At 38.3% G+C, this 17,109-nt stretch overlaps 1 protein-coding gene and 1 long non-coding RNA gene across 7 annotated transcripts; both read left to right on the plus strand.

Annotated features, from left to right (window-relative positions):
- Window positions 1-1,876: 1,876 nt before the first annotated feature.
- LOC116714123 (uncharacterized) lies at window positions 1,877-9,010 on the plus strand. Of its 5 annotated transcripts, XM_032554458.1 has the most exons (5): window positions 1,877-1,988; window positions 2,120-4,704; window positions 5,135-5,211; window positions 5,368-8,798; window positions 8,930-9,010. In XM_032554458.1, exons 2-3 carry the CDS (start codon window positions 2,450-2,452, stop codon window positions 5,166-5,168), a joined length of 2,289 nt encoding a protein of 762 aa, XP_032410349.1. In that variant the 5' UTR covers window positions 1,877-1,988; window positions 2,120-2,449; the 3' UTR covers window positions 5,169-5,211; window positions 5,368-8,798; window positions 8,930-9,010. The 5 variants fall into 5 exon arrangements, with proteins under 5 accessions (XP_032410349.1, XP_032410346.1, XP_032410348.1 ...); XM_032554455.1 differs by having other exon boundaries at window positions 2,120-5,211; XM_032554457.1 differs by having other exon boundaries at window positions 2,120-2,617; window positions 4,518-8,798.
- A 3,796-nt stretch (window positions 9,011-12,806) lies between these two features.
- LOC116714127 (uncharacterized) lies at window positions 12,807-15,596 on the plus strand. Of its 2 annotated transcripts, none has more exons than XR_004338005.1 (4): window positions 12,807-13,819; window positions 14,358-14,495; window positions 14,606-14,742; window positions 15,321-15,596. It is a non-coding gene; the product is annotated as an uncharacterized LOC116714127 (long non-coding RNA). The 2 variants fall into 2 exon arrangements; XR_004338004.1 differs by having other exon boundaries at window positions 12,808-13,819; window positions 14,625-14,742.
- Window positions 15,597-17,109: the final 1,513 nt, after the last annotated feature.

The following is a 17,109-nucleotide window of genomic DNA, read 5'->3' on the forward strand; positions in this document are numbered from 1 at the left end:
CCAAAAGGTGATTCTAAAAGCATTCCTCTTACTGGTCCATCATTCTGGTGTGGTACCACACCTTGCATTGTCAGTGTGCGCAAAGAGAAATGAATAAATATACGCATCGCCTTCCAGATCCCAGATCCCCTCTCACTTGCCTCCTGTGACAAAGTGAATCACAGGGACTCTGGCATTTGAACTGGTGTAAACACAGGATGCTCATGGACTCTGTCCCTGATCCTAAATTAACATGTAGCTGACTGTCCACCACCCATCAACCCACAAACACATGCAGACACACCCAGACACAGAACACACATACAGTATGTACAGTGTGCTGAAGATCGTGTGGACAGAACTTGCTTCTGCCCACCAGGTCCAAGGTCAAGCAGAAAGTTCAAGAAGCATGTAATCAGAGATTTGTCAGTGGGGAGTTTCTAAGTGATCCTTGGTTATAAAAACACACAGCAAAGATGCAATTGCTAATAATTCTCACAAATTGTAGCTTTTGTTGGGAGAGAGAAGCTGATACAAATGTATGAATCATGAGGAATGTGGGTGCTGGACAGCAAAGGTCTGAGAAGACTTTGATAATGAGACAATGAATCATTTGATATTTAGTGTCAGAGGAGAAGGCGATATGTGTAAAGTTCATATTTGCAACTAATTTAAATATACGCCCAATTTGATCCTTGATGGCCTCAGAACTAGATTTTGGTAACACAAAAGTGAAAAGTTATTCGTCTGAACGTGTTGAATAGGTTAGGAAACTTTGCCCTAAACGTGAAACACCCATCGATGCGGCGTGCCAAATGAGATTATTGATTACTGAACATTATCCACAGATGAGTTAATGTTGCAATAATAAGAAAGATTTGGTCGTCACCACCTTTTTATTTCTACAAGTGACACGATATCATCATTCATACAACAAAAACAAAGTCAAAGGAAAAAAGTTTGTGAATATACCTCCAAACCCCTAAAAATAATGAAACGAAATTGGCTGTGCTTCCATTTGCCATTACAATGTTACATTTGTTAAAATCACAATTGACAGTTTACATCTAGGGTTCCTTAAATTAGCCCAAATAGTTAAAATAGATAAATAAAACCAGATACTAATCATGGTTCAAGCATGAATAATTAACAATGCAGCATTATAAAAGCAACCCATTGCAAATTATTGCTATTAACTCAAACTGGAAATAGGAAGTCTCAACACAGATGTTTTCTATCTGTCACCTTTGCTACTTTGATTCAGTTCATTGAGGTTTACAGACCTTCGTTTCTGCACCGCCCCGCTCTCCTTCAGGATCAGGCCTTTGAAAAGTTCTTTCCTTTCTACGTCATTCTGTTTCATCTGCTGCTGCTGCTAACTTCTGTCCAGGATCCGATTTCAGCCTAGCTTCAGATCAGATGGTCTCATGTTTTACTGTAGACATTGTGAGTATGCAGAGGAGTTCCTAACGCCAATTCAATGACCGCAAGATTCCCACTTCCTGTGGCTCTAAAACAAACCCAGATCATCAACCTGCCATTACCATACTTGACCGTAGCTATAAGGTATTCGTAAAAATTTCAATCAGGAAGGAATGCATCAATATTTAAAATAAACATAGACATAACTTGACGAACATAATTATCAAAGATTATGTTTTTCTCTGTTTTGAAGGCAACACATCCAGTATTGACAGAAATGTTGACTCTATCACTTCTTCACATCTCTTCTGTGCATTTTAAACGTAAATCTTACTGCAACTCCAGACAGGTTATTTTAGCTCTCTTGTTTTCATAAAAAGGCTTTTGTCAAGTTAAACAGCAAATGGTGTATTTGTATGAGTGCAATACCATCTCCACCCAGCTGGCACGTGGCTCACAGAAAATCAAGCACACCCGTCTCTCCCACTCAGGCCTTCAGGAGCCTATAAAGCAACTCAGCACACCTGTGTTTGAGATAATCTCTACAAACAAAGACCTCATCTTCAAGCTCCTGCAGAACACCACTGGTAGGAACTGAATTTTAAATCTGTATTCAGAGGACCTTGCTGGCTTTACAAAATGTATTTATGAAAGTAGTTCATTTTGTTTATTTTCTTTTGATGACTCAAAAAGTAATTTGTACTTTGTGTGTTTGTAGGTTTTCAACCTGCTCAGGTGTCATGAAAGAACAGTGATTTAAAGAAAAGAAAAGAGAAATAAAATAAAAAGATGACACTGAGAAGAGTTGGTCCGGGTTGTCTTTGATGGGAGCAAGCCTTGTCAAGTTTGGGCAGAAGCTAAGGTGTTTTGTAGAGACTAAAAACTTGACAGTTGAAAACCAATGGAAACCAGCTGGAAACCAGTTCGAACCAATTGGGAACCAGTTGGAAACCAACTGAAGATCAGATGGAAGTGAAGACCTGAGAAAAGAGCTTCAACGAAACAACTCAAGGAGGAACATCAGGTCATCTCATCTATACAGTCCACAATGGCTGAAGAAATGTTTGGAAAGTCAGTGAAACAATTAAAGCTGGATCGCACCATGGCAAAGTCTTCCTTCACCAAGCAAGCAAACTTCCTGAGCAGAAAAGCTTCCAACATGACAGAGATGGAACTGCGAGAGGAGTTTAAAAAGCTAACTTCTGATGCCAGACATGTAAGTGACTCAAATGATGATTACAAAGCTGGACTATTGGCAGAGGTGGGAGATGAAGCTGATGAACTTGATGAACAGCAAAAAGCTGATTTGGAAAAGACTATTATTGACTGTGAATTAAAATTAGAAGAAGTCAAACAAATAGTTCAGTCTAATTTGTGGAAAAAATATGGTCAAGATGAACTCTATACTGCAATCCAAGAGGCAGAAAAGGCCTGTAATGATGCTTCTGACATAAAAGTTTTAACTGTGTACAAAAACGCATATGAAGTGCAGCTGTCCTTCGTGGAGAATGTGATCCAGGAATCTATTAAAAGTTTTTTGACCTGGGAAATGTGGATTCCAGTAGAAGAAAGGGACAATATAGAAGACAGAGTAAAACAAATGAAATTGATGAAAAATAAACTTCAAACAAGAAAATCACAGTTTGCCATAGCACAAACAATTGCAGAGGAGAAGAAGAAATCAGATGATGCGCAATCAGACCTTACGTCTTTTCCTATACTAGCTCAACCTGCACCCAGTGTAAAGATTAGACCCATTTGTCTACCAAAATTTCATGGCTGTAAAAGAAACTTTCACAGATGGAGAAAAGACTGGGAAAGCCTGCAGAAGCAGGGAGAACCAAGTGGCTCAGTGGAAGTGAAAAAGTTTCAGTTGTTGGATAGTGTGGATGAAAGAATCTGTAATGAATTACATCTGTCTGCTTATGATACTGCTGCAGATATGTTCCGAGTGATGGAAAATAGGTATGGCGAGAAGTTAAGCATTGCTTTAGAAATTATTGAAGAGCTTGAGAAGACTCCACCCCTGAAAGCAAACCAGCCAAGGAAAGTGATAGATCTTATTCAAGCAATTGAAAAGGCTCTAGCTGACTTAACAGAGTTAGGTAACATTGGAGCAATGAAAAATCCTCTGGTTATTAAATCTCTAGAGAGTAAACTACCTGATGTTATAAAGAGAGACTGGCTAGTTTTTATGGTTAATCCTGCCAATGCAGTTACACCAGATAACCATTTTGATAGTCTTCTCAAATTTTTAAAGACACAGGAGGAAGTTCTAGAGAAATTGGAGCAACTTGGAGTGAGTGAAAAGGTTGAGAAGAAGTTTGAGAAACGACATGCTTTTACTCGATCCACAAGAAAGAATCATGTCTGTATTGTGTGTGGAGACGCAAGACATGGAGATAAAATATTCTTCTGCAAACAGTTCAAAGCAATGAATTTACCTGAAAAGCTCAACATTGTAAAGACGTTGGACACATGCAAAAGGTGTTTGAGAAAGCATGGAGATGCTGATTGCATCAATACTTACCTTTGTAGAAATAAAGATTGTAAGAAAAGAAGCTTTTCAGATCACCATTTCCTCCTTTGCCCAAAGGGTGAGCTTACAAAGGTTGAGACTGTTAAACCAAGAAGGGAAAATAGACTGACAGAAGAGCAGGAAAAATTCATAGCTGGACTTTCACCAGAACTAGCAGAAGAATGCAGAAAAGCCTTTTCAAATGTGACTGCTTCAACAAAAAACACAAAGTGTGAAGCCTCTGGGCTTATGGAGTCATATGGACTAAAAGAGCAACCTGTCATTCTAATGCTATTGGAAGTCACTACGAACGCAGGCCAGAAAATAGGCACTTTGATTGACTTGGCTTCTGATACTAATTACATTACTCATCAAGCAGCTAAAAGGTTGAGCCTAGAAGGTGAAAACATAACATTAGTTGTTCATGGTGTTGGGGGAATGTCAGTCAAAGTTAGAACAAAGAGATACCTGTTAAGAGTGAGAGTTAAGACCCCCAAAGGGACAATGAAAGCTCACCAACTCATTTGTTATGGACTTAGTGAAATTGCTAAAGTGCATAAAGTCATTCAACCGCTGCAGCTGCAAAAGTTTTTCCCAGATGTTGGCCTGGAAGACCTTAAAAGACCAGATACCATTGAGCTGCTAATAAGCCACAGAGAAGGCAGACTGGCCCCTCAAAGAGTCAAGGTTGTTGGAGACCTGGTCCTGTGGAACAGTCCACTCGGCATGACCGTGGGAGGAGCTCATCCGGATCTTTGTGAAGACGTCGACGTGGCAGCACACAGGTCAGAAACGCACTTTGCTCGTTCTATGCGCATTGCTGCTGTAAAGTATAAAGAAGTCTGCAGTTTCGAGGAAGTTAAAGCAGAAAGCAAAAACACAACTACCAATAAAGAGTTTATTGATTGGTGGAAGTGGGAGAGCATAGGAGCGGCTTGTGAACCAAAGTGTGGTGGATGTCGCTGCGGAACATGTCAACCAGGTGGGAAAGATATGACATTAATGGAGGAGAAAGAACTTGAAATAATTAAACAAGGTCTTACCTATGTGCAAGCAGATAACCACAGTGATGCTCCCCACTGGGATGCAAAGTATCCTTGGATTGTAGAACCCGCTTGTCTTCCCAAGAACAGGAAAAGTGTTGAATCAACTTTCTTAAGAACAGAAAGACGATTAAATAAAGAGCCTGAATGGAAAACTGTCTATGCAAACCAGGTGCATGAAATGGTGGAGAGAAAAGCAGCAATAAAACTAACAGAAGACACTCTAAACAACTGGAAAGGACCAGTATGGTATGTAAACCATCAGGTGGCGCCAAATCCTCATTCTGTGACCACTCCTGTGCGTTTAGTATGGAACAGCAGTCAAAGATTTGAAGGTCTAAGTATGAATGATATTCTGCTGAAAGGTCCTGATGTTTTAAATCCCATTCGTGCTGTTCTACTCAGGTTCAGAAGGGGACTGCATGCTGCCCTGGGAGACATTAAAAAAATGTATAACTCTGTTTGGCTAGAGGACCTGGAGAGACATCTACACAGGTTCCTCTGGAGAGACGGCTCAGAAGAGGAGATCGGTGAGTTTGCCATTACCAGAGTTAACATTGGGGATCGACCTGCTGGATGTATTGCCCAAGTAGCAATGCGAGAGACGGCAAAACTGCCCATGTTTGACAGCTGTAAAGAGGAGCGTAGGATCCTGGAAGAAGACTGTTATGTCGATGATATTTTAACATCTGACAATGACCCAGAACTTTTGCATAAACACATTAAGAAGGTGGAAGAGATCTTACAAGCTGGGGGATTCTGTTTGAAACCATGGGTCCTATCAGGTCAAAGTGGGAGGCAAAACATGTCCTTACCTAGCAGAGACAAAATCCTTACACTCCCTAATCAGTTGAAAGAGGATGATAATAAGGCTTTGGGAGTGGGATATCTGGTGGAGGAGGATAAATTATATGTGATGACATCAATTAACTTCTCAAAAAGGAGGAAAAAAATGAAGATGGGACAAAACCTAGAAGAAGGAGAAGTGAGAGTAAATACTCCAAATCCTCTCACTAGGAGAGAACTCCTTAGCCAAGTAGCTAGTCTTTTTGATCCCATTGGGCTAGTCACACCCACCAAACAAAAAGGAGCCATTCTAGTGAGAAAGGCTTTTCAAGAAACCAGAACTGCAGGCAAAGCAGGTGATACTTGGGATCAACCACTTTCTGACGGGCTAAGAAATGAAGCCATTGAATTGTTCCAGGAGTATGTTCGCCTGGGTCAAATTAAATTTCACAGGAGTTTAACACCAATCAGTTGGATTAGAAAGCCCATTGGAATAACTTTCTCTGATGGGAGTGACAAAAGTTATGGGGCAGTTCTATACTTCAGATGGGAGACAGAGCAAGGGATCCAAGTGAGACTTGTAGAATCCAAAGCAAAACTTACTCCACTCGACCAGAAAGGAGAACCTGTAAAAGCAGAAATTTGTGGTGCTGTGTTTGCAGCTCGTCTGAGGAAGTATGTTGAAAAGCACAGTAGGATGGAAATTGGAGGTTGGTACCATCTTCTAGACAGCCAAACTGTGCTAGGAGCCATTCAGCGTGACAGCTATGGGTACCAAACTTTCTTTGCTAACAGAATTGGTGAAATACAGAAAACTGGGCCTGTCGCAGATTGGTGGTGGATTCCAGGTGAGCTAAATGTTGCAGACATTACATCAAGAGGAGCATGTCCTGAGCACCTCCAAGAGGACTCACAGTGGCAAAATGGACCAAAATTTTTGTTGCAACCTATTGACCAGTGGCCGAAAAGATCTGCCAAAGATATTGCTATAAGTGCAAAGGAAGGGGTTGAAAAACTCCAAAGAAAAGCTTTCTCAGCAGTAATAACTAGAGCACAGTCTAAGCAAACTAAAGAAAAATTGTGTGATGAGGGGGTGACAAAGAATGCTCTAAAAGCTACAAAGTGTAAAGAAAGGGACAGGGAGCTCAAAATCTCACCTCTTACATTCATTGCCAAGCAGTTAATTCAAGAGAGAAGATACAGCAGTCTTTCTAAACTAGTCAGAGTTATTGCATGGGTGAGAAGAGCTGTTGAAAACTGGAAACTCACTTTAGAAAGTCACCATAGTGGCAGAAAAGTGAAAGTAAAAATTTCAACAGACATCAAACAATCAACCATCCATCCCGGGCTTAGTGTTAAAGAGTGTGAGAATGCACTGAGAGAGGTTTTTCTGGCTGCACAAGAGAATACCTCATTCCATGACACAACTTTAAACAGACTAGTTGTGTTTAAAGAACAAGATTCTGGACTTCAGGTATGTGGGGGACGTATTCAAGCCTTTAATGAGGACAACAAAAGAGCTGTTCCCATTTTACCTTATGACTCATGGGTATCCATGTTGGTTGCTGTTGAAGCTCATGAAGTAAATCATGAAGGCATTGCTGGAACATTACTGCAGATGAGGAAAAAAGCATGGGTGGTGAGAGGCAGAAGATTGGCTAAAAAAGTTGTGGATAACTGTGTGACGTGCCGGAAAATCAGGGCAAAAAGATGTGAACAGATAATGGGTGATCTTCCACCAGAACGAACACTGCCTGCCAGACCATTTGAGTTTACTACTATTGATCTATTTGGACCTTATGAAGTGAGGGATGAGGCCCGGAAAAGAGTTAAACTGAAAGTGTGGGGCATCATCTTCTGTTGCATGTCATCTAGAGCTATTCACACAGATCTTGTAAGCGATCAGTCAAGTGAAGGCTTTTTGTTAGCATACCAAAGATTTACAGCCTTAAGAGGACATCCAAGGAAGTTATGGTCAGATGGCGGAAAAAACTTTATTGGAGCTAAACCTGTCCTGGTTGATCTTTATCTGTTTTTGGACCGACTAAACAAAGAGCAAATTCAACATGAAGCTTTGGAACATGGAACTGAATGGAGCTGGAAAATACACCCTGCAGATTCCCCCCATAGGAATGGGGCAGCAGAAGCAGCTGTAAAGATAGTCAAGCAAGCATTGCACAATCTAGGATCAGATGGAGTTTTTACATGGAGTGAATTTCAAACATTCCTGTATATGGCAGCTAATCTGGCTAATGAAAGACCAATAGATGCAAGAACTCAAAGTCGAGAAGATTGCATAAGCTACATCACACCAAACTCTCTGCTGCTTGGAAGAACTGATCTAAAAAGTGATAACTGTGGATTTGACTTTAAAAGTTATCCACTCAAGAGATTAAAGTTCATTCAAACAGAAGTGGACAGATTTTGGAGAAAATGGAGTCAACTAGCTGGACCAAATTTGTTTGTCAGAAGTAAATGGCATTCAAAGAAGCGAAATGTTGCTGTCGGAGACATTATTTGGCTTGCAGACCAAAATGCTTTAAGAAGTCAGTACAAACTTGGCAGAGTGATCAGTGTAAACAGTGACGGGAAGGGGATTGTAAGAGATGTATATGTACGAACTTATCCAAGTTACCCTGTACCACTTGTGAGAGCTGGAGGACAAACGAGGAAGATGAGGAAGAAACTTCAAATGAAGATACCCTCAACAATACTTCACAGAGATGTAAGACGCATTGTTGTGTTATTGCCAATAGAAGAACAAGAAAATCCTGTTGGGATAAGATCTGGTGAAGAGAGAGAGGTGTGATCTCCTTGGGTTCAAGAAACCAGGAGCTCAAGTGGGAGGTGTCAAGTTAAACAGCAAATGGTGTATTTGTATGAGTGCAATACCATCTCCACCCAGCTGGCACGTGGCTCACAGAAAATCAAGCACACCCGTCTCTCCCACTCAGGCCTTCAGGAGCCTATAAAGCAACTCAGCACACCTGTGTTTGAGATAATCTCTACAAACAAAGACCTCATCTTCAAGCTCCTGCAGAACACCACTGGTAGGAACTGAATTTTAAATCTGTATTCAGAGGACCTTGCTGGCTTTACAAAATGGATTTATGAAAGTAGTTCATTTTGTAAATTTTCTTTTGATGACTCAAAAAGTAATTTGTACTTTGTGTGTTTGTAGGTTTTCAACCTGCTCAGGTGTCATGAAAGAACAGTGATTTAAAGAAAAGAAAAGAGAAATAAAATAAAAAGATGACACTGAGAAGAGTTGGTCCGGGTTGTCTTTGATGGGAGCAAGCCTTGTCAAGTTTGGGCAGAAGCTAAGGTGTTTTGTAGAGACTAAAAACTTGACAGCTTTCATTTTGTATATCTAAATATGATTTGACAATGGTTTGTTGAATTTGAAGTATTTGGTCTCCACGATCTGCTAAAAGAAATTTAGTTGCTCTGGTCCATTAAATATGGAGTTGATGTTATATCAGCTTTTATTCATTTCTCCTACTCTGTAACTCACTTGCCTCCACCTCCTCAGCCTCTTCCTGAGCCTCTCCATTGTTTTCTTACTAACTAATTGTTCACCAGTTCAAACCAACAGCCTCTGCCAAGGATTTTATTCAAATAAGTCACCCACTACTTCAGTATGTGTCACTGAAATGAACATGTGAATCTCATATGGGTCCAGTCGAAAATTATAGCAGAGCAGAAAAAAAGCAGCAGCTGTTTGAGCTATCTGATGATGGATGTCTGTCACTAGAACGTTCCTATCAGACTTCAGATATCAGGATGAGCAGGAGATCATTAATCAGGGCTTTATTCAGATTAAATTAAGTTCTGCGTTTTTTTTCCTCAGAACATCTTGTATTTTAAAATTTTGATTGTGAAATAAGAAGGATGTTGTCCAAACTCTGTGTTAGCTTTGGGGACTATTTGGTTCAAATCATTCTTCATCCCAAGCTTTGGGGGAAATGTTGAGGCATTTTTGATTTTTTGATCACGTTCCACTGCAGAGCTGTTTGTGTTCAAATATTTTTAGCTTTTTAACAGATACAGTGGAAAAATACAACCTAAGGACAGAAAGTGTGCATCCACCTGCTTCATCTGCGTGGATTAATTAACAGGACAAGATAAACGGATTAAAAGAGGTTGGTCATGTCATGATTAGTGGTTCAGTGAAAGAAAAACAAAAACACACAAAAACATGTGCAGAGTGTTGAGAAAAAATGATTATTTTTAGTGCTTAATACAGTTAATCTTACGGCATGTGTAAAAGGTATATTGAACATTCTTATTTTGAACAAATTTCTTAATTTTGAACAGGTTTGTGTTAAGGATTTAAAACTAAACTATTGATGGGTAAGTATTCAAAGTACATGAACCAAATGCAGATCAAAGGGGATCTCTCAATGAGGCTCCTGTTGTGTTATCAGAGGACAGGAGGCCATAAAATTAACATCTCCTGGAGGGCAATATCACTTGAGCCTGGAGGAGAGAAGTCTGTTTGGTTCACAGAAGATCAAAAGTCTTCCAGAACCAACATCTGGGATGGTGTAAAACTGAATACAACATAGAATGTTGAAACCACTAACATTTAATTTCTAAGACATTTTTCTAAGTACTAATAGCATGTTTTTAACGAAGATTGTATTATCTAATTTTAGAACTACTAATCTAGTAAATGATGAATGTATTTGAAAATTGTACTATCTGTGACAATATCAGAATCAAATGGAAATTGTTTGAATGAAAATGTTTTGTTTAGTATTAGAAAATTGCTCAGGATTTATGCTAAATGGGGTTTTGGAAAATGATTGTGTTAACTTGTATACTTAGGATTGAATATTATGTTTCATAGGTTAGAAAAGGAATTATACCTCATTTTGTTCTGTTGATTTTATGTGTTATTTTTGGCAAGACTCAATCTTTTGAGGTGCTGGGTGCAGAGGAGCAAAACTGTGTTTTGTGAAGATAACCTTTCCTTGAACCAAATTACTGGATTTAAGTTTGTCCTGAGAATTTATGTAAGGAGAGATAACGGGAGAGACTCCGGATTCCACAAGTATCTGTGAAATCTTATCTTATGTTTTTCTTTACCCAAATGACCGTAGAACCCAGAAGGCCAGGATGCAGCTGTTTGCTCTTTTGTTGAACCAGAGAGCAAATGGCCTTTGATCTTTGGCGTAAATTAGGGGGAGTTCTAAGTTTTTCTGAGTGTCCAAGGTAGCTTCCAGTTGGTCAACCAGAGGTACGCCTTAATTGAATATATTAAAAAGGAAAGACACACCTTCAGTATAAGAGTTCGTGCACAGGAGTAATAATTCAGATAGCTGCCACTATTTTGCTTTTTTGCATCAGCTCTCTCCAAAGACGCGTCTTTGCCTTTTCTTTGTCTTTTCTTTCTCTATTTTTTTTTTCCTGTCTCAGGTAATGAATGTATATCTCTGTTCCTCTGCGGTTTTGTTGTTAATTCATACGTTGCTTTGTATGGGATTAAACTCTGTGATTCTGTGACGTCAACACGCATTGTTGTTTTCCTTGTGGCCGCACGTCGCCCGCTGAGAGGACCTGGGATCCAGAGGAAGAGAGAGCCAAACTTTTTTCCAAAGTTAATTTATAAATTATTCTTCCTTAACAAGAGTAAGAAGAAACTGTTAAGGTGACAAAGATTGTAAATAAGAGGAAACAGAGAAGAAAAAAAGGAAGATTTACTGCCATCTGAAGAAGTAGAGCATATAGAAGCTTTCAGATTGATTACTGAATGAAAAGCATGTTAGCGCTTTGAGATTTGTTGATATAAATGCCGGTGGGTTGATGTTGTTTTCATATTTAGCTTAGATATCACAGTTCAGAGGTGAGGATCATTATGTTCTCTGGTTCTGCTGCTGTTAGTCAGACATTCACTCAGTTTCAGAAATGATTTATCTCCCTATTAGCTGCCAGGCACGGATGGGAACAAACACATGGATGATGACAATATGAAGCTGTAACATTTGTGACTTTTTGCCTGCTGCACCAATTAAAGGGAACAGACAGTCTGAGTGAGTCTTTAAATCTGCCATGAAGATGTGGTGCAGCAACAAACCACCTCATTAACAGATGGGGCCATTTTTAATCTTCCTCTCCTGCTGCCTTCATTCTCGACTTGGACGTGCTTTTATGCAACTATTTATTTTTAAATGAGTGAGAATCTGAAGCTGAAATCACCAATGACGCAGAAGTAACACACGTGTGTGCGCACACATGCAAGCACACAGACGCAAACTCTAGATGTGGAAGAGTTTGTGGGGATGCACTAAGTCTTTTTTTGGGTTGTGTTGGTGCACAGCAGGTGTTGTGGGGGAGCTTCCTTTCTATTTAAAAAAAAAAGCCACAGATTTTTTTCTCAACCTTCCTGCCCAGTGACAAACCTCCCAACAACTTCTCCCAAAAAAATCTGTTTTATTTGGATCACAGACGTCAAGCGGATCTTAAAAGCCGACACTCCCCGCCCCGCAGATTGAATCTCATTCATGAAATTTCCTCAATGGAGGATTCACTTCACAATTTAAAAATGTGTTATTCTACTTCTAGCATTTTTTTATTGCTAATGAATATCTATTTTATGCAACTGTTTTCGCCTGAAATGTAACTTAGAGCAGATTTTGTTAAGCTGGGTAAGGAAATGTGAAGCTGTATGGCTTCACATTCCTGCATCCAGGAAACATAATTGACAGTTTACCGATTTATTTTCTCAAACACAAACATCTCATGAGACACTTTATCAGTTTTAGCACAGCTCCCTCTGGAGACACAAACGTTTTTGTGCAACTTTTCTGCATTAAGTTGAAAGGTTATGGAAGTAAATATGTGCCATCAGAATTTGAATGAAAAATGCATCTGAAATTTGAATGTTGTATATTAGTGCTTACTTTTTCAGTGTTAAAATAAATTCAGAATATATTTTTAACCTAAAAAAAATTCAGTGTCATTATTTGTACATGGTTGCAATTTTCATTTATTAAAAAGATTCACATTCCTATTTCAAAGTGATCAAATTTTCAATATACATATTTTTCACAGTTTAAATTTTCAGTGTTAAAAAATTCAGCATATAAAAAATTCAACTTTTCAAAATTCGAATGCAATATTTTCATTGTCCTCCAATTCAACTTGCTCAAATTCGCTGTCTCAAATTCAACGTCTAAAAATTCGCTGCAAAAATGGCGAGGTTACTTCAGGTCACAGACATTAGCAATGGATGTCAGATTCCAGGACCCAGCTGATCACGTGACACAACCGTCATATTGAAGAAATACCAGCATCGCCGAGGCTGGCGACCATGGAGGCGAATGAAAACCCAACGGTGAGTTTAATGCTTTCATATTTCTGTATTATATTTTATTTTGCGCATGAAGTTTGATACATTATCTTAAATCTTGATTTAAAACACGGGTTGGGCCGTTGTTAATCTTACACCATGTAGTGCTAGCATATTACGTCTTGCTACCTCCTAGCCCCCCCAGCCCCTCACCCAATTTACCCCGTTTTATTTCAAAAAGAAATACCACTTGCGCCAAGTCTAGAATCTTGAAAGAGAACTGATGGGTGGCGACTTTCTGGGTTGTTTGATGTTGTCTTAGCTGAGACTGAGACAGGCAGTCTTAGTAAAGTGTAATTTTTCAGGAGATGCTACCGCTAATGTACTAAGCTAATATGGCTGCCTTGTATGCTTCAAGGAGGGGCTGTGAACACTACCGACATTAATTATAACCACAACCCCATTCTGTTCAGCTACTGTATTGTTCAGGTGACTTCATTTATGAATTAATTAAGAAATTTATTGTCATTACAACATCATCCAAAATACTGCTTCTCTTATCTGACAAGTGTTGATATACAATATTAATTTACATTATTTTCTTTCTTGCTTTTTTTCCCTCTGAGTCATTTGTGATGTCTTTTGCAGCTCGAAGGAGAATCCAGGCTCTCTGATACTTAAATGGAAAGAGTACAGAGCTTGGCATATTCATGGGACCTTCTTTGCCCCACAGAGAACAATAGGAAGTGGCTTTTTGAGAAGCTGTTACTTCATGCAGTGAGTCAGCATTCATTTCTACTGCATGTATTTTTTTCTTTAACTTATGTTTTAAATGACATTTTATTTAAAATCCAATTTTGATACACAGAAGGATAAAGAATTGTGCAGGTTTGCCATTGTTTTAACATTTTTGAAATAGTCTGGTACCAATTTATCTTAAGTGTTTTCTATAAACCTAATCAAAGGTAAGAGGTAGAATCTTTCAAACAAATTGTTTTATTTCAGTTTCTTTAGATTGCCTTAGACAAATGACAGCTTTTTAAGCTTAAGCTCCTATCTGAGGAACAGTCTCATACTTTCTCTGAGGTCTTGCAAAACTCAAGTGATTCACTTTTAAAGATTAATCTTTTTACATTAGTTGTTAATTGTAAAGATTGTCATATCTTCAGTGTCACATGAATTACATTTTTTATACACATTGTGTTTTACTGTATACTGCTTTGATCCCTGTTATTAGTTTCAATTACCAGAGCAGCACAATGACTGTAATGAAATGAGTTGTTTAGAAATAAACTATTACCATTTTCTAAATTAGGTTCTTGGACGTGTCGCAAGACAAATAAAGCAGCTTAGACGAGGCTTGAAAGAAATCCCAATATGGTCACTGGTAACTCGGCGGCCTGATGCTGTACCGCTGCTTTTTCCACTGGAGGAAGCCTCCCTGTGTCCAGAGGTATATTTAAATAACTGGAATTATGGTGCTGCATCTGTTATTGTTTTAATGAAATGCCTTTTATATAAAACATTTTCTTTGCAAACTTCTGTTAAACACAACGCAATTAGTTTTTTCTACTAAACTTAGGTGGTACTTCAGCATATCACTTGGCCAGAAACAGATGACGGAAGTGATGAAGATGACGACTGCTCAAAGGAAACCAGATGCCGCATTTCAGGATATCTGAAACAGTTAATTGCAAATGGTAATGTTACCAGTGTCTGATTGGAGATTTTCAGATAACTTTTCAATGAAACATCCCTGTAGGACAGGGGTCTCAAACTTCAGTCCTCGAGGGCCGCAGTCCTGCAACTTCTAGATGTGCCTCTGCTGCACCACCTGAATAGAATAATTAGGTCATTAAGGTTCTGGAGAACTGATCTACACAAGGAGGAGGTAATGAAGCCATTTCAATCCAGTGTTTTGTACCTGTGGCACATCTAAAAACTGCAGGACTGCAGCCCTCGAGGACTGGAGTTTGACACCCCTGCTGTAGGAGAATTCTTCTCTTAGTTGCTTGCAGTGGTACCTCACAATTCAGTTTTAATCTTAGCTCAAAATTCAAACAGTTGAATTGCATGCATGTTTGTGTGTTCTCTCTGTGTAGTCTAGCTCTATCTCAACATGTGGTTCCAGAACTGATGTGGATTTTAATAAAAAGTAAAACTGTCTTGAATATTTCCAGTTACTTTAGTCTTACAAACATACAACGTTATCCATAAGTTGCGGATGTATGGTAAATTAGAATTGAAAATGTGATTGTGGCTTTGTTCTCTTCCACAGCCACACCACCTGAACTGAAAGACATGATGAAATTCTGGACCGGATGGGAAAATCTGCCATCAAGTCTGTCTGTGGAGATAGTTCATGGAAACTACCCAACAGCTGCCACTTGCTACGAAACGCTAAGAATTCCTTGTCACTACAGGAGTTACAAATCTTTCAGTGATGAGTTTTTAGCTTGCATTTCCTCTACGCAAACTGGCTTTGGCTTGCTTTGAATGATCGACCTGTAAAAAAAAAAAAAATCTACATTTAAGCTGTAGCAGTTCTGTTTGTGAAGCAGCTTTGTTCAAATGAAAGTTTTGTTGAAATGTAGAATCAATTCAATTTTCTGATTTTGTCAGATGATTACATATAATCACATGTATTGAACGTGATTCAATACATATGAATGTATTGAATTCATATTGTATTGAATATGAATTTGATACATATGAATGTATTCATCCATATGAATACATACAATGTATTCATATGGATGAATGATTACTATGTAATACATATGATACATAGTAATCATATGTATTATTCATTAGAGTACCGTGTTACTCTAGTTCCTCTAGTTTTGTCACATTCAAAACTAGAGGAACTAGAATGACACAATGTTCAGAGTAGGTATTTCATTTCTCTGAGTCTGTACTGTTTATACAGGCAGTTTTAAATATGAAACTGAAATTGTTTTTTATGCAAAATTTTATTGAATGTACTTAGATGAGTTCATACATGCTTGAAGTATTAGAAAATAAATTACATAAGACAAACAAAACTTTTTTCTGATTCTTATAATGCAAGAAATTTAAAGTCCTAGAACAATGTACAAATGTACCTACTAGGTTTCTTTTGAGTAAAGAAAAAACAATCAAATTACAAATTTAGAACATTTTAGTTCTTAAACATGTCTACCATAAAGACACTAAAATTCACCTTTGTGGTAACATGATCAGCATTTTGCTTTACATTTCATAACTGGTGAATTTTGAAACTGGTATGGAAGCTTATTGCTATAATCCAGGGGGAAAAAATCGAGCGCTATCACGTTATAACGTCATACGTATCTTATTGAAATGTGATAGTTATCTTGTTAAAACATGATACGCATCTTGTATAAATGTGATAATTTTATGTCCAGGAAGTGGCAGTATTATGCTAGGCTAGTACAGTGGCTAACAGGACTTGGACAAGTTTCCCTTCATGTTTAGTCTAAAACACAGAGATACGGATGCTGCTTTGCACTGTGGTTGGAACCAATAATAACATGCACACTCTGAGCAGGATCCTAAACAGAACGGGACTGCACAGAAGGAAACGTCAGTCCGATCCTCTAGCTGTGGTGGCGATCCTAACTGATTCTGGATTTTAAAAAAACTAGTTCTTGAGTGCAGATAAAGTCCAGGAGATCCAGGGGCATACGTTCAAGAACATGCTCCAAACGATCATGGAGTCTATCAAAAATATGATCCAGCAAAAATTCCTTGAAAAGAGAAAAAAAAAAAAACATGTCAAAAAAATTGTCAGTAAAATAAAAAAGTATTTTGAAATCAGTAGGTCAGTATTGAGAAATCACAGTAATATAAATTAAATTATGATATTTAATCTAAAATAAGTTAACAAATGTACTTACAAGCATATATTTTTCTTGAAAATGAGTTAAAATCAATTGAAAAAACAAAGGGAGTTGTTTATAGTGTTGCTAGGTAACAGAACGAGGTTTTATACCGCAAAGTAAAAATAATGTAAATTAATATTGTATATCAACACTTGTCAGATAAGAGAAGCAGTATTTTGGATG

Source organism: Xiphophorus hellerii, chromosome 23 (genome assembly GCF_003331165.1).
Source record: "Xiphophorus hellerii strain 12219 chromosome 23, Xiphophorus_hellerii-4.1, whole genome shotgun sequence".
NCBI classification, from domain to species: domain Eukaryota; kingdom Metazoa; phylum Chordata; class Actinopteri; order Cyprinodontiformes; family Poeciliidae; genus Xiphophorus; species Xiphophorus hellerii.